The sequence below is a fragment of the Anser brachyrhynchus genome (genome assembly GCF_964034855.1).
Source record: "Anser brachyrhynchus genome assembly, chromosome: 2".
NCBI classification, from domain to species: domain Eukaryota; kingdom Metazoa; phylum Chordata; class Aves; order Anseriformes; family Anatidae; genus Anser; species Anser brachyrhynchus.
Genome location: NC_137695.1, coordinates 17,585,102 through 17,611,902, shown reverse-complemented (window position 1 = coordinate 17,611,902; position 26,801 = coordinate 17,585,102). Strand labels below are relative to the sequence as shown.

Below are 26,801 nucleotides of genomic sequence, written 5' to 3'. Positions count from 1 at the left end.
CCTTAATGTGCATGTCTATGACAGTATGCCTATGACTGAAAAACAGGAATGAAAATTGCTGTTGGTGGGTGGTTTTTTCATTCCTATGTAAAACAATACTCTCGTTTTGATTATAAGTATATATAATCTAAATGCTTACTACGATATACTTGAAAAAAATTAAAACTGAACATATCAAGTCAATATAGTTTTAGAAAATACCAAACAAAACCAGTAATTTTATGTTATCTGAAAGAAAGTAGGTCAAATTATTGGGACTGTTATTGTGGTATCAGAAATTACTTCATTAAAATCCATTAATGGGATGAAAATAATCATAGAACAAAAACATTGTTGAAGTGGAATCCAAGCCCAAATTGCCACTTTCATAAAACAATAAAGTCAAAATTTAAGTGGTAAACTATAAAACAGAATTCTTCATTTACACCTTTAAGACTTAGTGATTTTGTATTGAACTGGACTCTCAAATCTCAGATCATTTTGTAATTTATAGCTCAAAAATGCATATAAATTTTGATAATGCTTAATGAAAGACTGAGTATTGCAGTGTAATATGCATAGTACGCTTCAGCAAGGCAATTTTTCTATGTTAGTGAACCTCTAAACACTCTGAGTATTGTTTTGGTTTAAATACTAGTTCCAATTTTTCATTTTAGTTTATAAAACATACAAGCTGCAACTTGTTAGAGATGAGTTATGGACAAGTATAACTGAGTTATGGAATAATTCCCTGCCCCATTTCCTGAATCTTCTGGAGTTCTTGGGCTACAGCCTGGCAGCGTGTAAACCATACAGATTAGTATAACTAAAGCCAGTGGAAAATCACAGGCAGCACAAAATCACAAAATCCAAAACGTTTATATTGGACTACAAGTTTTAGTGCACAGAAGTCGCATGGTTTTGGTTGCAGATTAATTCCTTTACCCTGCTTCTATGTCACAGTGGCAGAAGTGACATATATGTTAGGACCCAGACACTGACTTAAACTTGTCATGATATTTTATGAAAGTGAAAAGAAATGACTTTTCAAACAAAAGAAAAAGTCTATTATTATTATTTTTTAAGCGAACCAGAACTTGATACCCTCTTGAAAACTCTCTCTAGACATGTATCCATTCTGTTAGCTTTCCTTTTCTGATGCACAGCAATTGGATTCAGTTATAGAGTAGATTAAGAGTCAATGCAGTTCACATGCAAACATATGAACTTTTATTTCATTGGACTAGGAACAGTAGAATGCTTTTCCCAGTAACTTCTCAATCCTGACAGTTGGAGAGAAGTGAAATGTTGACCCAAAAACCCAGAAAACCTGGCCAAGGTAATATATAATAACTTAACAATGCAAGGTTATCTTCTTTTCATTTCTGAAGTTTTCATTTTAGCAGTGTATTTGTTCCCCAGTTGCATCTGGACAATTTTGTAGAGACAATGGACCAGTCTTTTCAAACCTAGATAAATTTGGAGGGGAAAAAAATTAATGTGGGCACAAACCCACAATCCCACTGTGATTTCTAGATCAGATTACTGCAACAGATGTTAATTTGAGATTTAATCTAAGCTACTGCTACTGCAAAATGTAACTATTCAAGAGAATGTGTAAGCACTAAGTCATGCTGAGTTTTAGCTCTGGCTTAGGTCTTAGTTACCACAGGCCGCCTGTAGTACCTTTGGTACCCATTCCGGAGTTCAGACTTCACTTTATCTGGCAAAGCAGCTTGAGGTAACTGTATCTATGGAGTAAATCTTAGATCATCTCCAACTCAAACCATAAGCTCCCAATGGCACACCAGCATGAAAGAACGCAGCCTCAACAACCATCGAAGACTTCCTCTACGCGCCATGACCGATCCTTTCAGCATATGCACATTGCTTGACTTCATGCACAAGCCATGACCTTCCTCAGTTCTCTGTAAGAGAAGTCACCTTCCTTGGTCTTGGTACCATCTCATCCCTTCAGCAGTGCACTGCCTTCAGCTGTCACTGTCACCAATACAGATGCAGTCCCTGTACAAGGGATTTACCTCAGAATTCTCAATGAAAGGATCTTGGTTTTGGAAAGTTACAAGCACCGGTTACATGCAATGTCATCAAATCCATACTTAACCTGTCTGATGAGCATCAGAAACATGACTAATACCATCCACAACTTGACAAAACATCTTCAATTGTGAGATTAAAAAATATATTCATAATTCATCTTCCTGCCTGCTTTAAAGAGATGGTAACTATGTATATAAAAAGACTGCTCTCTTTGTAATCGAGCTTGGAGAACCATCTGGGACATTAATATCGGATACAATGAGTGTGCACCACACGGAAGTCTGCAGCATTTGTGTTCTCTTTAGACCTAGAGGACATCAGTGCCGGTAGGATACCTGCCTTGCTGGTAAACCTCAATACCCTATACTGCCATAAGTCAATAGTGCCTACATAAATAATACACAGGCTGACTACACAGTTACATTCAGACACTTCATCATGAGTTGTTTAAATGTAAACAAGTATCTGGATACTCTATATTCTGAACAAGGCTTCCTGCAGGCTTGACAACTACAAGGCCAGCAAGGAGTCCTTTTACCAAGTTTAAGGGAGTCAGGTCATGGCATTCAGGGATAACTTCATTCAACATAAAACTGCTACAGTACTATACTGTCCTCTTCCAAGCGGGCTATCCCTTTAAATTTACATATTTGAGCACAGTTACATGCAAACATTTTTTTTTTTTTTTGTACAGGCTTCCCCCTGTCATTGGTCTTTACCCACCTTCTTTCCTCCCTTTCTACCTTCAGTCTCTGGCTGGAGTGGTAAGCAATGCTCATGATTCACAAGCTCTTGATACAAACTTACCCAGGTGTAATGTTTCAATGGCCTTCAAAGTGTCTCTTTGAATTGAACGGTGAACACTTTGGGCCGGTGTCCTTAGCCGTGCTTCCCTCCCATCTCATAAGGATGCCCTTTATGCTGCCTACACAATGTCCCTCTTGCAGACCTTGTTTGCATGTAGTTGTCCTGCCTTGGAGTGGAGAGATAGGAAGAAGGATCAGAAACACTGAAATGAAGCTGATAAACAGAGGAAACAACAGTGCTAAGGGTACCAAATAGGCTGAGAAAGCCAAAAGATACTAACTGAATAAAAGACTTCAAGAAAAAAAATATTTCAGAATTGCTAAATATGGCTAGATTTGGCTTGCAAGAAAAAACAAACAGGCTCTCAGAGGTATTATGTGCCAGTATGGCTAAGTGAGAACAGCCACTTGGGCTAATATAGACTAAAGTAAATCAGAATGCCAAGACATAAACTTAAAAGTGATTCTTGGGTAAAAGGATTAAATGTGCTTTCTCTCATACAACAGTATGCCAATAACTTAAATTCATAAAATTCCTCAAAGAAAAGACATACATATTTTAGTGATCAGAAGGCAGAATGCATCTGAGTAGAAATTATGGGATTTTTTTACTTTCCTATTGCTCACTCAACATCAGTCTCAGGAAGGTGTCATAAAATCACCACATTGCTTTATTTGGACAGCTAATTCTTGCAAATTCATTCCAGATGTTTATTTACTCTTGCTTTTCTCCAGAATCCTGATAGTTTCTCCCTCCGCTCACCAACACTCTGTCAAAAGAACCATCCTGAAAATGACAGGATACTTTGCATTCCACTCCTGGAAGAACTCCAAAGACAGTGCAGCATCTGCTGATGAGGAAGTAAAAAGCTGTGCAAAGCCATTAGATCTGATCTACTGAAACTCTTCGGAAGAATCAGTAGCAAGACAAACCTGTAAGATGCTGATCACATACATACTGTCCATGTAAACAAAGCTCAAGCACAGTCACCAAGCTGGTGAGGCCAAAGCTAGAGCATGGCTATCTAGCACGTGCTTGTCAGTTGATTTTCCCTAATTAAGAACTACCAATTTGTTTCTGTTAACAAAAAGGCTGATCTTTGGAAAAGTACTCTGAAGCAAAATGGCCAAAAAACATTCAACCCCCGAATTTCCAAATACCTAAAGAATTTGTAATATGAGTAAACATTCAAAAGACTTCTTCATATCACTTATTGAAGACTTCAAATGCACAAAAGAGTGTTGGGATGGAAGTCATCTGACTAAGCTCACTAACCTACAAACATCCTACATTCCTGACTATTAACATCAAGTCATCGATAGCCATCCTACATTCCTGTTAACTCAGATCAGGTCAACAGTGAAGCTGAAAACATGATCCATCTCACTCTGAATTAGATACTTAAAATATTGGATGAATCGCATCCTTAAAATGCCTAATTTTTTCCATGGATCATAAAGGTAGCGTTGAATGACCAGCTCAGCCACAAATGCCTACTCTGTTTATATTTAGAGACAGATGAGATGAATCTAATCTATGTATTGACTTCCATGTCTTGATACTAGAACAAAGATATAGCCCTCTCCCTACTTTTGGTCTCTTATATTTTTTAAAAGAACATACACAAATTAGCAGGGTTGAATTGGAAAGAAAAAAGGGTCTAGTATTAAATTAAAAGCAGCAGCAGCCTACACAAACAACAGTCATGTTTTTTAATTTATCACTGATACTTGTAAATCCTGATTTCATACTTGGAGATGTGACCTATGCTGCACCTAATACTAATGCTGCACATATACTAGTCTAGGTCGTGTGTGATAGTGTCAGGCCGCGTGAGCAATTTTGAGGTTGCATAGCACTTGGCTAACAAAGAGAATAAAAGCCTTAATGTTATTACAGTGAATCCATGAAGAAAATTTAACGAGGTTGCATTAAGAAAGACCTGTGCCTTTATAGACTACTAAGAGTTAGCAAAGCTGTTTAAGTTTCATAAGCACTGAGCAAACAGAAAAAACAATGTGATTCAAAACCAGTTAAAAAAAAAAAAGAAAAACAAAATTATAGCGATAGTTTGTGAAAATCTAAGAGGAAAAAATGTTCTTTGGAGAAGTATTTTTTTTTTAAATATATTAAAAACTGAAGTCAGTAAGAGCATAGGAAAAATAAATATAGATGAGGACATGGCAGAAGCACAGGCATGCTTCTGTAATAACTGTATATAGAAAACTGTGATTAAATTGAGCTGAGATCCAATGTGGAACATTTAAGACCAATGCGGAACGTTGTTCTTAAAACTCTTGGTAGCTTTCAGACACAATCATGTTCTTTAGGAAAGACAACAACTTGATTATCTATTTCATGATTATAAAATCTTAAGTCAGACTGAGACAGATGTGGTGATTTACAATTACGTTACAGGTATAGTAGTTGTGGAGTTAAAGCAGTAGCACATTAATTTATATAACATACCTGCTTTTACAATAGAATAAAATTCCACAGAAAGGGAAGAATTATACTTCAGTTATTTTACATTCTTTACCTTTGCCCTGAATTTTTGACGGATCATCTCTTCTTTCTTGTTTTCCATTGAATTCTACTTTTTTTTTTTTCTCCTGTTTTTATGTCTATCTTGCCTTTCATCTCATCAGCTACAAAACACTTAGGAACGGGTAATCCTTAGAACATTAATTAACCTCCACTATAAAGAAATTCCTCAGAATCAGTGTTTATGGTCAAAAATCAACTGGCAGTTATGTATTTTATATGTCTCATGATGAAGAATGATTGTTTGTACAGTATTTTGAGGAGAGAGCTATGCAAGTTCTTCAGAGTTGCCAATTATAATAATAATTTGAGAGTTCTCCATTTGCCAATATTTTCTACCCAGTAAATTTATCATAAAAAAGATTTTTTTCATGATCAGCACTGGCTAGATTGTTAAAAAATACATATCTTAAGTATAAAATGTAGTTTTTCCATGTTTTTATCCCATTCTTTTTTCAGCAAGCATGTTCTTTTCAGAAATTTAAAAGAAAATCTTGGCTAATACCAGAAGATAGGAACAAGAGACATTCACGAACAGCGGAGAAGAGAGGGATATAAAAAGATTACCTGCCAAGGCTGAAAGGTTAGCCAAATATGTGCCTAGAAACACTAGCAGGTGGCACATGATTATGGCTCATATATTTGTTATTTTCTGAAGAATATCAGTCTACCCCTTTGCCAAACTACAGCAAAATTATTTTTTCATCTCGATCCTTCAGTTCAGTTGAATAACCTCCTTCATATTCTCCCAACATATACTTTCATAAGGGAAGATAAAAGGTTTATTGTTAGATAATCTACCAGTAAGGTAGTCTAAAATATATGCAAATTCGGTCAGTCCTGGAAAAATGCATTACACTGGTAAACTTATTTTATATGTGAAAATATTTTCTACCTCCTCATATACACTTATTTACTATTTAGTAGCTAAAATATAGTTTCATGCAAGCCTTGCTAATATATTATTATAAAGGAAAAACAGTTAACTCTTAACCACAGATTATGAAAAAAATAATATAATGTGAAATACATTTCCTATACAAAATAGATATTTTTGCTACTGCTGTTAGGTTCTAATATTTGACTCTATTGCACATCAAGGACCTGATTTCAAGATTACTGATAAATTCCTTTGATAATATTGCACACAAAATAATTTCTAAGTTGATTACATATCTACCCAAATTCATAGCTTTTATGTTAACTAACCAAGTATTCAGCTATGGCTGTAAAGTTCTACCCAACAGTAAATTTTCCTGAGAAAATGGAAACCAAATTAAGAAAGACAGTTAGTTCCCCAAAAATTGTACTTGCAATTCTCTGGGCAAATTATTCAGGGATATCAGAAAACATTAGAGATTTTAGACTTTTTCTGTGAATACCAGAAAGCTTTAAAGCAGTATTAAAATGTGTAAAATTGGTAAAATAAGGAATTAATACTTTAGTGGGTACACTGTAACACTAATACCATTTTTTCTTGTCTTATACAACTTAAAATAACTTTTAATTAGTTTCACTTTAAATGAATTAGTATTGGAAGTCACATTTTATTCCTTAGGCTAAAATGTTCAGGTCTATTTTGAGGTTCAGTGTTTGAAAATAAAACAGAATCACTATTCTGCTACTCCCAAAATTGATTTCTTAATCCATGCATAGTTTATGAAGTTGATTTAAAATTTTATAATGAGAACTAATGTAATCTTAATAATATGGAACATGTCCAACACCACTGTAACTTAAGAAAGCTATACTTTTCCGTTATACAGTTATACCATGTCTATACTCTATTTCACACAAATTTTGAAAAAAATATTAGTCACATCAATGTCTTCCCCAGTGCCATAAATTTATAATTGGTTCATATAAAAGAGTTGCTGTATACACCACCTGCTAAACTGCAGGAGGGCTAAGACTGCTACATAACACTCTTCAGCTAATCTTTCATTTGCACAAGAAAAGAATCAATTATTTTGAAAGACTGGATGTCTTCTGTCACAAAATTTTATGAGGAAGTTTCAGATAGCTAAAACTTCAGACCTCAGACATGACAAGTCTCAGCTTAGAGACAAATTGTGGTTGACTTTATACTAATGCATAGTAGGGAAGTATGTGAATCACTGTTGCTGCTCCTCCTTCCCTCTGAGCAGAGAAATGCCACACTGCAAACCACGCATACAGATTGCAAAAGTATTCCCCCACACATACAATTCTGCCACTTAAGATTGTGGTCCTCAAATGTCATGAAATAGGCTCCCTGTTCCTGTAATAGTTTCAACTTCCGTTATCCACATTTCTAACTTTCATGCACACATGGATTTCCTGCACTCTGGTTTGCCCCAGCGCCCTAAATTTCAACCTCCAGATGCTTTTCTGTCTTTTCCTGGGGAAGAAAACCCTCCCACACTGGTTATCAACAATATCTACGTGAACATCTTATTCCAAATCCTTCATCTTAGCTCCCAGCAGAGCCTCCCTCCATATTTTCACTGTCTATTTGACTTTCTGCATTCCTAACCTGTACATTTCCTCCCCAGGAATGCTAGTGTCCTCCATGTACAAAAAGCTCAGTCATGGAACCACTGTGCCTTCCTGCAAGCCAACACACAGCTGCATTTCCCTAACTGATAAATTTGAGCTCCCTGAGAAAAGGAAATACATTCTGTCTGTGGTACAACAGCCACAGTACAGCCTTCTGCCTCTGCTCTGCTCACACTGTGAAGGGGATGACGGACTGTAGCTCTTGTCCAACCAATTCTCACTGCAACATATGCACTAGAAGAACTAGACCCACAGCTCTGATCTCTTTGACTTTCAATTCCCTAAGCAAGTTGCCTAGAAATAAATGAGGACTTTTGGGGGGACCTGGGGAGAAAGAAAAGGGTAGGGCTGAAGACCAGGAAGAACATTCCTGCACATTCTTGTCTTTCTGGTCTGTTTGCCATCTTCACATAAGGCAAGCCCAACACAGATGGGCCTTCTGCCAGCTACAAGAATGGTGCTGGAAGGAAGCAGTCTTCCAAAGGGCCTGCTAAAATGCAGCTGTGGAGTGGACCTGTATAAACCCAGTGTATCCGGCAGCTGTTTCAAACTTCTTCTTGTCCAGTGAAAGAGATTTCACTGAGGCACGTGACAGATGTCCTCTGTTCCCACCGTCCACTTCCACACAGCACCTGGGCACATCTGCACCTGGGAGCTGGTGTTCAAGGCCAGGCTTGAGGTACATTCCCCCTAGCTCCTGCGCACACCACAGCCTTTCTCCAGCTCCCGGACCTGGCACAAGATGAAAACAGCTGGGGAGAGACATCAGGTTTGTTCACCTCTGAAGTAGCAGAACAATGCTGCTCTAGGAAAGGATTTGCTCAGACTGGAATCATTTAAAACAAAAACAAAATCATTGGATATTTTACAGGAAGTGTGAAACTTGACTGGTTTCACTAGTGTACCCCTGAAATAGAGCCAAAAATAGAGTGACTTTCCAGGTAAGAAACTGAAGGAAGAAATCTGTAGTTGCTATGGTCCTGCAGACCTCTGTCTGGAGCTCACCCTGGCATAGGAGTACACGTAAATCACACCCTTACAGGGAACCAAAACTGAGTGACACAAGGGCTTAAAGGATTAAAGACTTATTCTGAGATTAGAGTTATTCCTGGCACAGTCACTAGCCCCAGATCACCTCCCAACATCTCAATTTTATCTTAAAACTGGCAATAATCAGTGCTCGACAGCAGGCAGCACAAAGCATGGTGCCCAGCTCTCACCACTTCTCCTTTTTTTTTTTCCCCTCAGTGAACAACCCCAGCTCTGCCACAAAGAAGATTCTGCACTGCTACACCATGATCCCCATTTCTACCAAAAAGGTCACTGTAAAATATGGTCTCTTCACCCTATTCCTAAAATTTTTCACATGTAAAATGTAGTCCTTTCCCCAGAAATCTAATACTTCAGAAAGACTATTTTAATAAATAATGTAAAATCTGAACCAGACTGTGACAGTGAGATTCACTCAGGATAAACATCAACAGAGTGCCTCATTACAATTTTATCTACTCTAGCCCCAAAAGATGCCTACCACAACGCCATCACCAAGCTCACTGTTCTCTCCTCGCTGCCCACTCTTAAGCCGATGGGGAGACATGCAGGAGCACACATGTTCTATCTTCTGTTTCACAGCCCTGGGAAGCCTGAAGGTAGGACAAGGAGCCAGACCACAGAAGCAGCTGCTTCCCAGTGGAGCAATTCCAACATGGCTGCTCTTTCCCAGAAAGGAGGGGAAACGGGGAAGGGCAAAAAGTCAGAAGGGAATTTCCCCTGCATTGGATTTTTGTCCATGTCAAAAACTGTACCATCTGCAGGTACAGACCACAGGACCCAGCAAGTTTGCTTTATACAGGAAGCAACTGTCTCTTTAAGACAGCAATGCAAGAGTGGTATAAAACCTACGTATCTTTCAGGTTTTATGGAAGTTTAGCATTTGCAAATTGATCTGTTATAGAGTCTTGCTGAACTGTGAATCCTGTTTACTTTAGCAGACATTCAAAAATTGTTGCACCTATGAATTACTGTATTTTCTAACTTGGTATATCCAACATCTATTATTTAAGGCATTTTATTTGATTTTTTTAAGATGTGCAAACAACGTATTCAACGTTTGAAAACACACGAGTCCTCCAAAATGTGTTTCTATATAAATATGCTTGTAGATACTTAAATAACATAGTCATAAATTTATTTTCTCTTATGTTGCATGTGTCATGAACACTTGCCTACATGAACAACAAGAATGCCAAAAAATCTCCTAAGTCTAGCCAGAAATGCAGTATTTATACTTGAATTAAAATGAATTCCATGTGCAAGCTAAAGTAGCACTCCATCAATAAAGCATTTCAACCACTGTCTGTGGTATGGCACAGAGGCATCTCTTTTCAGCTTTATCTGACACTAGGGATTTCTTGCTTTACGTAGCTAAAAATTGACAGAAAATTATTTTATTTTCAAGTACTTTGTTTAATTTATTTCTAATTAGAAGAGCTATTGGAAGACATGGGTGTGCATGACTACAAGTATACATCTGAACTTTCAAAACAAAACCTTTTCATACGATGGAATTTTGTATCACAAATACTTCCTATCAGGTTTTCACAATATGATCAAAAGTACACCCCTTTCTAATTCTAGTTCTAAGCCATTAAGCAATTTTGCCTGTTGACATCTTGAACAATATATACTCAATTCTAAAATGGAGGAGCATGAAAAATATATTTTCCTATTTGCTATTCTCACACTTCATTCAAAATGGTTTCATGCAAGTGTAGGTATGTTTCAGTACTGAATCACATCCAACACTAAAATCCAAACATGTCTATATGAAGAATCTAAATAGGACAGGGAGCTTGAGAAATATATTATCATGAGAGAAGAGCCTTAAAGCCTTTGGTAAAGAGGGTGGTACACAGATGGGCCAATTAAAAGATTTTTGTGAATTTATCAACAGTAGGGATTTTCAAATATGTTCTCCAGGAGGACCTCTGTAACATCGTTACTTCTCTCAACTCTCAGCAGACTACAAAGAAGTGGATCACAAAACAGACAGAAGCAAGCTATCGATTGATTGAAAGATTTGAAACATCTTGAACTCTAATTACATGCAAGTAGAAAAATTTACATCACACAAAGTGTATATGTAGTGTGCTTAGCATTAGGGTATAGCTGAAAAAGTTAAATGGTGGATGTTACACCAGATTAAACTTGCAAAGGGGTATTTTAGCATAGCCACAGTAACAAGAATATAAAGTTCCAACCTAGAAATGATAAGGTATAATGAATTGTAGGGACTTGTATTTATCAGTGCATTTCTGTGCTTCTTTGGCTACAGAAAATAGAATAGGTCCTACAGCAAACAGAATAGGTCCCACATGGACAAACTCAGAACAAGTAGCGAGAGTGCATTAAAAGACTGAGTTACTTTTCTACAATGGTTAAAGGACTGGAAGGAGCCAAAGCTGTTCTTATTCCTCGCTAGTATATCTGTTGAACTAAATGCCAGCCCCATCGTTTTTATCTGTCAGATGAGCATACGCTGTAGCTGTACTCCAAGAAACAGATAAGACAGTGCTTTTATTAGTAACTTACATTACTTAAATTCCTGTACAAACTTGTTAAGGAATTTCTCCTGAGGCAAAAACATGATTAGTTTTAGAGTCTTCCAGAATGGTGGAGAGGCCTTTGGTTTGTTTTGTGGTGTGTTTTTTTTTCAGACATACACTGAAGTCTAAACATATATATTTATAGGCTCCAAAAGATTTTCAACAGGTCTGCGTAAAAAGACTTTTTGTTTGTTTGTTTTAGAGGATGCCTGTTTATCATACACTTTCTTGCCCACCAACAGAAACTATCCAGACACAAGACCATGTTAGAACTACTTCAGTTATGCGTTAATCATAGTTGATGAAAGACTTTAGGCAAGTATTCAGTTTTAATAAAAACTCTTGAAAGTTATTATCCACATAAAGAAATATCTTGGAAAGTTTCAAAAAGCAAAACAGAAACCTAATAATTAATAAAGAAATTATACCATCTTAAGTATTAAATAACACTGAACAGATGGCTTAATCTAAGGGTCTACATAAGCCAAAAATAGCAGATCAAAAATGCAGGAGAAAAGGGTGGGTGATAGGAAAACACACAGCTTCAGGATTTGAACATGCAACATAGCAGGGCAACTGAAAAAATAAAAATTAAAAAAAAAAAAAAAGAGAAGGAAGGGTGGAAAAAAGGATGAGGAGCTGGTCTGGTGACCTCAGATGTAGAAGGGAAAAAGTGGCTTTTCTTTCTTTGTTTTTTTTTTAAACAACGCTTCTAACCTACCTTTAAATATTTTGCAAGTTTCTGAATTCCCCAGTATTCTGATGGCAAATCAGTGTTTCCTTCCTGATGACGTACAGGCTGTTCTTCATCTTCCTCAGTCTCTGAGGAACTTTCACTAACTTCTTCAGACTTGTCTGATATTTTACTAAAAATAAAAAAAGACCACCCACCCAGCTATAAAGTAAAATGAACAAGCATATTTTAAATAGATAAGACAACTCTGCATAGCAATAGCATTGGCAAAATGTAATTATCATTATCAAATATTAAGTATGATGATAAATACAGTGGATACAGAAAATACAAATAAAAAATTGAAGGAAGAAAAATAAGTAAGCCATACCATTTCAAAGATGATTGCATTTTAACAGATTCAGAAGAAATACCAGTGGCTTTCTTTTTGATTTTTGTAGACATACTACTACTTCTCCGTTGTTCTTCATTAACATTTTTTGCAGCTTTGGCACTAAAATATTCATTTTTATTAAAAAAAAAAAAAGATGTTATTTTACATAAATATATATATAACCAAAAGTTATGGTTGGACACATATATCAGATCAGATGAGTTTATGAACCTGCACAATAACCTTCATTAAAAAGAAAACGTTCTGTCTTAAGTAACTAATTTTGCTTCAGGAAAACAGTGGAATATTAGAAAATTTGCATTATGCTGACCTGTATGCAACACAAGACCAAAGAATAAGTATATGTAGCCAGACCATCTATCCTAGGTTACCATCTTTAACTATGATGAATAGCATCTATCTAGGTAGCAGCAGGAGAACAACAGAGGAATACTTTTTTCCAGAATATTCCTCAGCAAATTCTAGTTCAGGGAAATCCTAAGTGTCCCTACATTAACGGTTTTGGATGGATATTTCTTCCATTACTTTGTCTTGGTTGCTTTTTTAACTCACATAATTGAATGCCCTCTACCCTCCTGTGGCAAAAAAGAATAATTAGAGCTTAGCCACGTTTTGTGAAAAATATGTCCCTTTATGAGACTGAACTGGTCTCATTGAGGCTCATTTCATTTGCTATCATGTGTTCTTGTATTAGAACAGACACCTTCTTCAGTCTTTTTTCTTTTTTAATCTCTCTTTTACTGTCCCCCAGGCATCTTTTTTCAACGCAAAAGAGTTCTAGTTCATCTAGTTGTTTTTTCTTCCATTGAGCTGTTCTGTAGCTTTGATCATGGAGCATACAATCTATCTTCCTTCCCTCGTATTCCAAGAGGAGTCCCAGACCCAGCTGGGCAAAATCACTGGTACTTTTTTTGTTCCTAATTTATAATATTGTGAAAACAAAATGTCCTTTTGAGCCTGGGTTGGTCATACTATCCCAGTCATAACAATAAGGGAGAATACTCATGGTTTGTTTATGAAAGTATGATTACACCCAATTTCACTACATCTAGACTGAAATAATGATTGTGGAAAAAAATAAGCTCTTTTTCCTGGCAAACCACTTTTTTTTTTTTTTTAAACTGATGACTGTAGGACACATCCAAAACCTCATAAAACATTTTTTGCAACATGTCAACATGTCAAAATGGCAAACCTGGGAGGATATTGACCTCTTATTTTTGTAAGATGGCAATTAAAGCCTTTTTTTTCATCTACTAACACAAAATAAGAAATTATGAAATCAGAAATAGGGTTCTGATTTCAGATGAAAAATCTAAAATAGAGTATCCAATATATGTATACTCTATTTTGGGTATCCGAACTTTGAGATAGCCCCATTAGTGAAGACTGTTGCTAAAAAGAGTTAGAAAAGTAGCTCATATGATTTGGAAATATTAAAAATTGGTGTTATAATTGAGAGTCATCTTGTTTTTCCATCCTGGATGTCCTCTGCCTCCCTTAGAAAGTGTTGTTCAAATTATATTGTCTACTCTTTCTTGCTTTAAAGGGCACTTTGCACCAAAACTATGACAACATGACAGTCCTGTAGGACCAAGCAATGCAGGTGGTTCCAAGAAATTTCCCTGCCTTGTCTTGCTGTAACATCATCAAATTTGTTATATGATAGGAGAGAAGAGTAAGAAATTCCTCTGCTAGTCAGGTCTCTTTCCTTAGACATTTGCATGTAGTAGACTTTGTTTTATTGCTCTTAACTTGGGATAATAATGCAAACTGTAACAGGCAGTCCAATCGCTAGCACAGGTTAGAGAGATCTATTGAAAATTCAATTAGGAAGGTGACAACTACTTACCTCCGGGCAGCAGAAAGCCCAATGTTCTTCCACTTCATAGATGGTTCTAATTTCTTCTTGTCAGTGGATTTGCTTTTTGCAGCAGAACTTTTCACTTTCTCATGTACGTTCTTTTCTGTGTAATCATAATGGTTCTGGGATTGGCCAGAGACCTTAGCATCAACTACTTCTACACGCTGATAATTTTTCTCATATGTTGGTTCTTTAAAAAAAGTATATTGCTAACAAAAGAAGGAGACACGGTTTGTCAGCCATACTGTTATATGAATAATGCACATTAAAACAATAAGTTATAAGCAAAATTCCAGGATGCAGTGATTTAAAAATGTATTTATTAAATGTGGAATTAAATTATAGGCATACAATAAGACTACCTTTAAAAGAATGAAATGTTAAATTAATACGAAAAGTATCTGTTACTGTATGTAAACTAAATTTTTTGAAATAAATGAACAAGTTAAATTTGGAACTTCTTGAATATACTTGGATATTGAGTGTTGTTCAATTTCTACTGTGTTAAATAATTTGTGACACAAGCAGAAGACTAAGACTAAGACTATAGAACCTAATACCAAATGAGTTTTAAGACTCAGTCATTCGGCTTTCAATGGACCATTTATATAAAAACCTATTTCCCTGCATAAAGGATTTACAAAAAAATCCCACAGAAAAAATAATGGACATAAAACTGAAAATAGGCTATGATAAACTGCTAGACTTCAGTTCCAAGTAATTTAATTTGATATAGTTTAGAATAGTTTTATAGTCAGAATATAAATATAATCCATTTAATTTTTTTCCATTTTGTGTCTCTCAGGACAAGACATTGGTGAACAAGTCACATGCAAGAGTGGAGCTGAGTGGCACCTACGAATCCTTCAGCTGTCTGTGTTTGGTACCGTGGCTGATCAAAAATATCCAGAACAGAAAGGACTCTTGTGAACTGTTATTTTCTATTGGAACATATTCAATTTTCACAGGAAAGACAGCATATGATCGTTACTTATTATTATTGCAGCTGTCACTACCAGAAAGGTGAAGACATTCCTTTATGTATCTGATTCAAGGCAGTTTTAAGGAGACTGTCACAGCACGGTCTGTCTTCGATTAGTCTCTGATGAGAATCGGCTGTTCCTGGCTTGCTGACCCAACCACCCAATAGTAAATTAATTCTTGTTAATTCTCTCATTCTAAAAACATACTTTAAACAGGACAATTTACCATGATAGTCAAATCATGAGGGGACTGATGCTGTCGCTAGACCAGCTAAACACATTTTTAAAGCTTGTTTCCTACAGTGCTATATACCAACACAGCACTTCTAAATGTTAGCTTAAACAAGATATTATAAAAGTTACTTGGTTTTGCAGTAAATGTATACATAATAAGCTTTTTGAAGCTCTCCTCTCCTCAGAAAATCAATCAAAATTGTTTCTAGTCATATTTTATTTTATACAGGGAAGCCTGAAAATACTTCTGTACTTTTTAGAGTTCTAGAGTAGAGCTGATTTTCCTTTAAATAAAATGTAGTGCAGCTCTACAGTCTAAACTTGTTTAAATTTTAATTTTAGAATGCAGAATGTACTGAACTAGCTCATCAGAAAGGCAACAGGATATGATATTTGTAAACTGTTAAAATGGTATAGTTTACATTCTTCAGTAATTTACACAGTCAGGAAATACAGAATAAATGACTTATATGATTCTATATGACAACTGAAGGAAAATGGCATAAATTCTATTTATTTACTCTTACCTAGCATGTAAACATTTCTTGAGTAGCTACATTATATTTATAAGCAGGGCAGAAAAACAGTACAGAAGGGTACACGCTTTATTTAACATCCACATTCATATTTACAATTATTAATATTTTAAATGTTTATTAATATTTAAAATATTACCTTATTTTAGCTTCCATGATCATCATATGAAGCCAAACCACTTTGAAAATCTATTCAAGCAGTAACTATATCTAAAACATTCATACACTGTCACATTTATAAAAGTAAACCAATATGTAGATATAACATTAAAGAAATATTTGCATATAGGATAAGTAAAAACTTTAGAAGAAAAGAAAACTTTGCATATAGGATAAAACTTTAGAACTCTTCTAAAGAGTTCTATAGAGAAGAACACTTCTGAACAGAAGAACTTAACATTTAATTCCATTATTGTTAGAATAAGCTACTGTATTTATGTATGCAATTTGAAATGCTCTGTTCTTTCGAAACCATCGAGCTTTTGTATCTCAGAAAAGTAAATATCAGTCCTAGATCCCCCCAAATCGGAACCTAAGCATATGTGATTTTCCCTGTTATTGACTTCCTCCTTACAACAATCAAAATTGAATATAAATAACAATGAAACTTCTGACAGGCTTTAACCTGTAATGAATTTTACCACAAAGTTATTAATCTGTTATAAGCACACTGGAAGTCTGTAAAAAGTGTTTTTTGACAGGAAAGATGAAACAGCTAAAATTGTAGTGGTACTGTGTGATTCTGTTGTAACAGACAAAATACGATGCTCTTCACTCTACCTAGTTTAGCACTCTAAGTAAATGCCAGAAACCCTTGCATTTTTGACTGACTGGAACAACAGCAACTGTGTAAGCTGGATACATAACTCTTAGCTCTGAAATTTAAATCAGGCAGTTCTTGTAAAAACATTGGGCTATTATTTATATTTGGGTCACAAAGAATGAAGATAAAAATTCAAGTGGTTTTGATCACAGGAAAATATTGTCATAAAAAGTTGACCTTTTCCATAAGGATATCATATTTTCCTGCTTTAACATTTCCAGTACTCCATAAAGAATAATACCAGAATACAAGCAGAATTTTTTATGCAAAATTAGAAGCTGACTTCACATATTGGATCAAACCACATAATACTGTATGATAGAATGATAACTAAAATAGTGTTATCTGCTTTCAAACACAAAACATTTTGGGGAAAAAAACTCTATTCATGATTCCAAAATTTAAACTTTTTTTTTAATAACATAAGTATTATGAAGTCTAGTTTTAATAGTACATAGCAAGTGTTATGTTCAATGTAAGTGTTCTATCTTTGCTGATATTATGCTTCCTATTTCCTCTAGAAAACTTTTATGTACATATGACAGCAGTTTGTCCCTTTATTTCTTTTCATTTGTCATTTTGTCGTTAGATGGGTTTCTGCTAAAACATGCTGAACTTAGGTCCAGTTGAACCGTTATTTAGTTGCACATCGCTTCCAGATTCATTACTTTCCATCAGAGGTCTATGCTCCAGTAATGGGCATTCAGGATAATTCCTGGGGGAAGATGTGTTTGCAAAGCTTCAGTGCAGCTATGCTACAGAGGAACAGGCCATGTAGTACAGGCCCTCTCCACAAATAACTCCTGAGTCCCAGGCAACTCCAGGGTTTTTAAGTAGACACTAGGACTCTTAACATGGGACTTTCTTTTAAGCACACATTTCGTGCTTTTATCATAGAATTGTTGAACGCAAATGTATATTTTATTCAGGATTACATGTTTGCAAGGGTTAACAATTGTTGCTTAGTAAGTCTTGTATGTTCCATCTCACAACAGTGGAGCTAACTCATTGGGAAACCCAAACTAATTTCACACAAGGTTTAGACAATCCATAAAATAATGTCTGTGGTGTCAGTACTTTCTAACCTACAACTACCTGTATGTAAACTGGCACCTACTGCTCTTAAAATTACAATTACATTGCAATTATTGGAATAGTAAGTTGGTTACAACATTCTTCTTAGAAGCATAGGAAATAGTCTGAGCTCAAGCTGTGATTAGAATAAGGGCGATGCCTGCAGACAGATAAGATAGACTAAAACATGGTGATAGACAGAGAGAAATAATTCAGGAAGCATGTAACACAGGACAGTCCAGATACATAAGATACAGTGGCACAGCCTGCACATAGCCTTTCATACAAACTCTTCTGAGTTTTGTTTCAGTCATGGCTTATAATGATAGAATTTAAAAGACAGACTGGGAAACTCATACATTGTATCACAGACAATAGGATGAAAGGGCTGTAGAGAAATGATTAAACCTGGACTTCAGAGACATAAAACTATGTACACTGCTTCTCCTGGGAAAGCTGGACAGTACTTTGACAACAGAGATACATTAAATGGTAAAATTAAATAAAACAAATAAATGAAACACTTGAAATATTTCACATTCTTGGGAAAGTGATTTTGAAAAAGCAACATAGTGTAAGTACTGTAAATAAATATTTTTAAGTTTACTACTTCTTTAATAGAGAATAACTGTCTTTTTACATGATAATCTAGCTATTTACAAAATGAATATATTTAGTAGAAACTTTGAAAAAATGCAAAGTAAAATAATAAAGGCATTTCAGTCTTTAAAATTCTGCATTTAATCAAAGATTTAACTTTGATAAAGAAAGTAAATGTTCAACCAGGTCTATAATGTAATTCTTACCAATTTACGTTATTACAAAGTAGAATATACACATAGTATCAGTAAATACGCACCTGCTTAGCCATATTTTCTACAAATCTAGGTGATCTCTCCCTTAAAAATGTGACAATATCTTTATATATGTCACTTTTTCTTTCATAGTCAATGTCACCTTTACTCTTTAGCTCACCCTTCAAAAAAGAATAAATATAAAATTAGTAATAGTATCACCTTACACAGGTAAGTTAATCTGTATCATAAAATACTGCTAAAGAACATAGGGGCCATACACTGTAACAATTAGGTGCAGAAGCCTCATGATCAGCATCAGACTTCAATAACAGTCAGTGAATATGCATGGATCACCTCCACAGATCCCAACAAATATCAAGATCTTACACAAAATTCTGCAGGTAACTACTATCAGGTAAAGTTCACTGTACTGTGGGCACTCCAACTGAAAAGGGTTTAGGGCTCATGGCAAACAACCAACTAAATGTGAGCTTCCAATGCAGTGCAGTGGATGTTTAAAAGGATCAGAAAATAATGTGACCTGACTCAGCCTATGCTTTATTAATTTTTATCCATTAAAACATCCTAAATCAAAATTTCCTTTTTTTTTAAAAAAAAAATCTTAGGGAAAAGCAATTTGTAGAGTTATACCTGAGGGACATCAGTCTCTCTTCGAAACATAAAAAATTTTGGTAAATGCTTAAGCCGCATAGGGGACTGTTATGCCTGTACGAAAGTTATTTGTAAAGGTAACCAGTATTTGTAAAGGAAGAGGTAACCAGAATGAAAAGTAGACAAAAAGAAATAAAAAATTTCTAAAAAGGTTCCATTTAAAGGAGAAAGAACTGCTTATGATTTACAAACAGACAAATGCAAGCTGTACATATGAGTGACAACATCAAGCGCCATCAATATTAGCCACACAATAATACTACACCTCAGATCAAGAGCAATGAGGGACTAGAGAGACATCTGGTCCCACAGTACCTTTAAATAGGAGTAGTGTGAAGAACAGTGAGGGCACATGCAAAGACTAAACAACCACTCCTAGTAAAAAGTACAGAATACATTCCTGGTGCAAACCTTGAAGAAAAAGAGTTCTAAAAGTATGGGAAAACTAGCATACACTTATTACTGCTCCTTCTCCATCAGTACCAATAAAGTAACTCCGAAGGTCTTACAGCTTCAATACCACTCCCCTAAACCTGATGGATCTCTGACTTTAGCACATACAAATATTTGTCACTTCAAGGTAGCCTTCATTATTACTTACTCCATTCAGAAACACTCCTGCCGTGCTGCAAGTGATACACAAGGGATCAGTGTCATGTGGTTTGATAATTAAGTAACAAATTTCTCCATGCACTTGTCTCCAGGGAGGAGCTCTGCATCCATTAGAGAACGTGTAATCTGTAACCAATTAGCATTAATATTTTTATCCAATTTAAAAGTATATTTTGATAATTATTCCTGATGATTAATATAATGTAAACAAATCAAGCTCCCAAAACAGTATCTTCCTCTTCAGCACTCATACTCAGTTGGGAATCAATCAGGCAAAAATCTGCGACCCATGGTCCAGTCCAACAAACAACTACAACTACACCTAGCACTTTTCAAGATCAGGGAGACTCTGTTTATTTATTCTAATTCTAAAGAAGACTGGAGATTATTTCTGTCAGTAAAGGCTGAAGAAGAGCATTACATATCTGAAAATATATTTTATTTTACTTCATAACATTAAAGTGGAGATAAACTATTTATATTTATTAACACAGTTATTTTAACACATTCCACACAGAAGTCAACTACTTTAATATGGGTATATGCAAAAGTTATATGTGATAAAATTCGGACCTGATGTATATTCCAGTGATTCCAGTACTGTGTCTACGCCTTTCCCAGAGAAATTCTTGAGAAGATTCACTTCATTATTTACAGCAGCTGGACTTAGTCTTATGTCTCTGCAATTAATAGAAAAGGTCTAAAATCTATCATCAAAAGGATGTGCACAGAGATATCAAAAGAGAATATTATATTTTTCTTGTACACTGAGTCTTAGTAGTAGCAACGAAAATCTAGAGATGGGTCATCTCCCATTTTTTTCTTGATTTTTATCTGTTAGTTCAGAGATATTTTAGTTCCATAGCTAAGAAGGCCTTGTAACTATGAACCACTCAAAGTGCTTTCATGAAGAAATAAACATTTCCCTGAAAATATTTAACTGATACTTTGTTATTTGTACAAATTACTTCAATTTGCTACCAAAATGCAAAACACATGCAATAAAAACAAAAACACTTGCAGGCACACACTTACATACCCACACCTACATCAAAATATTTAGGGAAAAAAAAAAAAAGTTTTTTTTTTCAATAACTCAGTGAACAGTGAAAGTCATTTCAATAAATTTCTTCATATCACACCAAAAGCACATGTTGTGGGTTGAAAACAATCTAGCTTAACTATAAAACAAAAAATGCACTAGCTGACATACTTAGGTTGCATTTGAAAAGCACTTACTGTGAAATGTGTTTTAAAGAACTATTAAGGAGTTGCATATCCAGCTGATGAAGAAGAATAAAAATTTTCATTTTCTTCTCTGTTTCAGGGTCATCACCTTGTTTCACTTTTTCAAGTAAATGCAACATGGACTTATCTTCTCCTTCAACAGTCCCATATTCAGGGCCAAGAATTTTCACTATAGGGTCTCTGTTAGCTGTAAACAGGAAACAGAATCAGTATAATATGATACTACATTAAAAATGATTAGGTAAGAGTAACACTTTTTATCTCAACTGCCGAATAATTTTGATGCTATTAATTTACAAAACTGCTTTTCACAAAAAAAAAAAAAGGAAAAAAAATTGGTTGATTCATTCAACCAAGAGGTAAATATTAAATATTCCCTTTTATCAACAGTCCCTTTTCGTGTAAAATTGCCCTGCTGATCACCAAAACAGGAAATCAATGGGCTTAACTCACTGAAAATGGATCATTTGGGAAATATGATTTAGTGTTAAAGAACATGTTTAAAGTTTTCTAGCAACATTCCCAATGGTCCCATTACTTCCTCAGCTATGCCAGCTGTCCTTTTTTTTTTTTTTTTTTTTGGTAAACAGTGACATAGCTTCATGTCAGTGGGTTTTACAAAAACAATTTGCCCTGTTCTTGAAAACGAAGTCCCATGCAGCTGTGAATGTCTCAGCACGATACTCAGTCCATATTATTCTTCCCTATTATTCATGGTTGATCACTCCCAGTGAAGGACCCTGGGCTAGACGCATCTTAAGTTTGATCCAGTCTAGGTATTGATATTTTAGTATTGCAGATCCAGTTTCTACTAATGGTACTAAAGAATATTACTGATCTCTTCTGCCTCCGATGAGAGGAGGCTATCCAGTTTAGCATACCAAGGGTCTTGTCAGTTTGTAAAACTAGGACTTGAATATGACACAATAAAAGTACCCGTGCCTGTATTTCAAAAGCTTCTGTGAGAAGGACCTGGAAATGTTCACCATGAATGTCGTGTAGGTAAGAATGTCCTTAGCATATAAGATTATTTTTTTTCTTGAATATTTTAAGGGATGTAACATTTTAAAAGTGGGTTAAACTGTAATCACAGGAAAAATTGCTGTAAGCTTCCAATGAGACATTCTTCCTCTGAAATTTAAGCCTACTGCCTGTTGCCATAGCTGGTGTACTACTCAGTATACGTGAATTGCTATATGAAAATCAACAGTTTTATTTTAACTTTATTTCAGATTTCTTTGTTACTGATTTATGTGAAAACAAAAGAAGAAACAGAAACTTCATTAAGTCCCGGATGAGAACTTTTGGCCACATTCATGAATCAACACCTTTTCATATACTTAAAATGAGGACATGCATTTCTTTCTTCGTATTTCATAAACACAAATTCAAGAAGACAAGCTTTTTAAAATAAAGATGAAAAAAAGAAAAAAGAAAGTAATTAAACCTTCAAGGCATGCCTGTGCTTCCTTCAACTTTTTCTCCATAGCGATTTGTAGCAAACGGGACAGCTGGTCAAAATTGCGAACTCTGAGATTTGATGCAGTGAGGAGAAGCAAGGGCTGGCCATCCTCATCTTTGGCTTCAGACTTAACAGTTGCTCCACTGGAAAAAATAGATTTTATATTTTAAAAAGAGGAACTTTAATAAACAACAAATTTTAGAGATGAATCTTGAATATTATGTAAGCTTCACATGATAAAGCTTTACAATTTCTTTAAACTGGTTTTCAGAAAGCTTCCAAGGTAAACCACTTTATTCACTGCAAATCAGACACCTGTAACTCATTTGCTTGACCTTGGCAACACCTTTAAACAGAATTTTGACAGGCTAAATTTGTGAAAAAGGAGTCTTACAGGACTGGTCACACCTGTCGTTTAGTCTCACAGAATGTTCACTCGTCTTCTGTATGTTCAACTATAGGACTTCTAAGTGATTTTCTGACTACAGAGCTCAGAACTGATAACTGATTTAAAACATCATAAATCATTTAACAAATGATCCATATTGCTAGCATGAGGAGTTCTAGGATTATCTGAGCCGTTGTTTCTAATTGAGACCAATTAAATGCTGAGATTTAAGCAAGAACTGTAGAAATGATTCTTCTGCCTTCAAGCTTTGCCTCTACAGAATATTGAAAGCATTTTTGACTAAGGCCTTACAATGCTTTAACCTCACCAATTTTCCCTGAGTTATGTCCACCCTCTTTGAACTATAAATTGTTTTATATATAAAAATGTATGCTTTTTATTTACAAGAAGTAAACATGCAGTATTTATATGTATTAAATGTATGTCAATTTCCTTCCCATAGCACGTGTAAACATCTACTTGCTCAAAATTGCTTGCTTGCTTCTCACTGTAGAGAAAGCTTCCTGTCCATGACATCCAAGCTGTTAATTACCTCCCTGATCCAATCTATATCTGAGACTTTCACCTTTTTTCTTCTGGGTAGCTTCAGATAGTGCTTTAAATCCTTTTGTAATACCTCCAACTCCCATTTTAGTTCCTTTTTTTTTGTGTCCGTGATTCCTTACTGTAAACAATTATTCTGCAAAGCCTCCAACTTTTTTCTGATCCTGCTTCAATTGACCATCCTTAGTGTAACTCCTGCATTATCCATCCTGAAACTAGACTGAACTCTGATATAACTAAACAGATAAAAATAATATTGTAAGTAGTTTCTGTTAAGAGAAGTTAGGGATAATGTCAGTTACTTATTTGGTTCCATCTTTTTTAATTTACAGTGTATAAAATCCTGTTTACCACAAGAGGAATCAAATCTGATCTTTTTCCGTCACCATCCATCAGAATCTCCCTCTGAAATCCTTTCTTCAGGGTTAGGTTACTGTGTTTTCCAGGTTACAGAAAAGCTCACTACTTCCTGTCTCCTGCTTCTACTTCTCTTCTTCAATAGACAATGCTAAAAATACAGCCAGACAAGCCCTTCTGTACACTGCTTGGATCTTTGTTGTGGTCAATATTTATATGCCTGTATATTTTTTGGAGACTGCTGTTAGCTCAGTAACCTACTTCCCTTAAGAAGGTTAATGAATTCTTAGAAGTTTCATATAAATGAAAGGCAGATAAAAGACTTAATAGTTTAAACAAAGTTTAGCTTATAGTCTAAGACTTGCTGTCCTTCTGCACGATGTTTCATGCAAACTTTAGTTATGTTGTTCATACCCATGTAACTGAATGACATCTAAAGGTTTGTAGTACACTGAATGTCAGGACAAATTAACTAACTGTTCTGTCTGAGATTAAGTTCCATGACTCTATAGGAAAAAAAAAAAAAAGACAAAAAAACATGTATTCATATACAGAATTTTACCTGGGGGAAATATTATTTAGCTTAAGTATTATGACTATACTTGAACTGAAGACTAGCTCTAGAGGACATTGAACTTTCTCTTCAGATTTCTAAAAAAAAATGTGTTTAAAAAAAACAAACTAGTGCCTAAAAATCCCCCAAATGTAAAGGATGATATAGAGTAGCCCTTTAGGAAACGTATGCATTAGGTGTACATTTCTATTTGGAAAGAACTACGTGGTGGAAGGGAAGAAAATATTTTCTCAGAATTGGGGTATTTCTCCTGCATTATCTAAATGGAATGGAATTTGTCTACTTATCAAAGAAAACTCTGAAAATTCTTTAGTTGCTTTGTGATTTAGCCAAGAAAAATGAATTCGTGCATCTGGGTCACCTTGTCATGATTATTCAAAGAATCCCCAAAACTATGTAGGGTTACTGTCACGTAAGTCTTAGGCATCATTGCAAAGCCAGTTCATGTCAGATTAAAAAACAAGCATAAACCTTTTATTATTTTTTCAGCACTAATTTTCAAATACTAAAAGAACTGTTAAAGAGTATTTGATAAATAAGTTATAGCATTATAATTGCTATGTTGATTAAGACTGAAACCATTTTAATATATTTACATTGACTACTTATAAAGAACTTGGTGACTACAGTTCTCAAAGAAGCTGAAATTCAAGATTTTGCTTGTTAATCCACCTCAACAGCAGCATTAAAACCTACGCTTAATCAGGATTTTTAACTAATAATTGTCAGAAGCCTTAGGAATAGTTAATATAGTACAGATAATTGTCAGAAGCCTTAGGAATAGACAGTGCAAGTTGTACAAATGCTAACTGGACAGGTCCGTGTTCACAACCAAGACAGAATAGTCAAACTCTCAAAAAAAAACAATGCATTTTATCTCAAAAAAATCCATATATAACACTAAGAAATCCAACCCACTTCAGTATCCCTAATACACTAAGGTGCTTTTTTCATGCCAAATGAGTAAAATTTTGCTTTGCACTTCACCTTCAACACTTCAAAACACACTGCAATTCTGACTTACTCGATCTCATAACCCTCTCCAAAGGCTGAACAGCCCAACTGCGTTTTCCACTCCAGGGGCTCCTTGAAGACAACCACTGCTTCCTGAGGATGTCTAGTGCTGAAGTCCTCTGCAAACTTAATAATTTGATTTAAAAGAGCTTCATTCAAAGGGGTGATTTGAAGCGTGCCAGTTCCATAGCCAGCAGCGGTCCACTGAGCTGCTCTTGCCAACGCTGCTCCCATGGTCTTGCCTTGTATTGAAGGCGGACACCTTAACGAGTAAACACAGTCAGAGGACGACCATACTGAGCTCTCAGATAGAATCATAGAATCATTAAGGTTGGACAAGACCTCCAAGATCATCTTGGTGGTCCAACCATACCCCTACTACCATTGTCACCCACTAAAGCTGGGTAGTTGACATATCTCCTCCTCCCACACACACGTGCCCGCCACAGACTTTGTCATCAGTCCTTGCGATGCTACCCTCTGCAGTGCTTTACCTCACTTTTGTGCCCAGGAGGTCCAGCTCTGCTATATGCTGGTTATTATCAGAAGCCATAAAGCTAAAACGATCTCCAAGGCTATTTTCAGTTATTAAAATCAATTTATAACTCTAGAATACTTTTATTTTTCATACTAATGTTTCACAGCAAATTTACAGCATTAAACGTCAATTGCCTTTTGTATCGTCTAAAAATGCTGTTTTACCATTACTAATCCATTAAAAAGGGAACACCAGCAAAAGGAACCACTCCTACAATACGCTGTGGAGTCTATACTTAGATGTAAAGATATTTGGGAATGATTATTTTACTTCAGGTAAATCCTTGAAGTAGGGAAGGGGGGACTGAGAACCCAACAAAATTTTTAAAGAAATAGGGAAATCAGGTGGGAAAGAAAGTTTTCATCTTGATTAATTCTGTTAGACTGAGGTGACAAAGAAGACCTGTTAGGACTAGAACAAAAGGTCCTTCCTGTGGGGT

General features: G+C 35.4%; 1 protein-coding gene across 7 annotated transcripts in view; it reads right to left on the bottom strand.

The window, feature by feature from the left end:
* The window catches only part of ODAD2 (outer dynein arm docking complex subunit 2), a 95,490-nt gene that overhangs the window by 65,640 nt on the left and 3,049 nt on the right, over positions 1–26,801 (bottom strand). For 3 of the 7 annotated variants that reach the window (XR_013947747.1, XM_080583277.1, XM_080583282.1), the window contains exons 1-9: positions 25,835–26,748; positions 22,913–23,070; positions 21,457–21,652; positions 20,791–20,897; positions 20,207–20,343; positions 18,996–19,112; positions 14,475–14,695; positions 12,599–12,721; positions 12,256–12,400 (exon numbers count right to left, since the gene is read on the bottom strand). Coding sequence is in view for 6 of the 7 variants with exons in the window: in XM_080583277.1 (XP_080439403.1) it covers positions 12,256–12,400; positions 12,599–12,721; positions 14,475–14,695; positions 18,996–19,112; positions 20,207–20,343; positions 20,791–20,897; positions 21,457–21,652; positions 22,913–23,070; positions 25,835–26,178 (1,548 nt within the window). In the remaining variant the exon portion in view is untranslated. The other 4 variants (XM_080583278.1, XM_080583280.1, XM_080583279.1 and 1 more) reach the window with 2 other exon arrangements.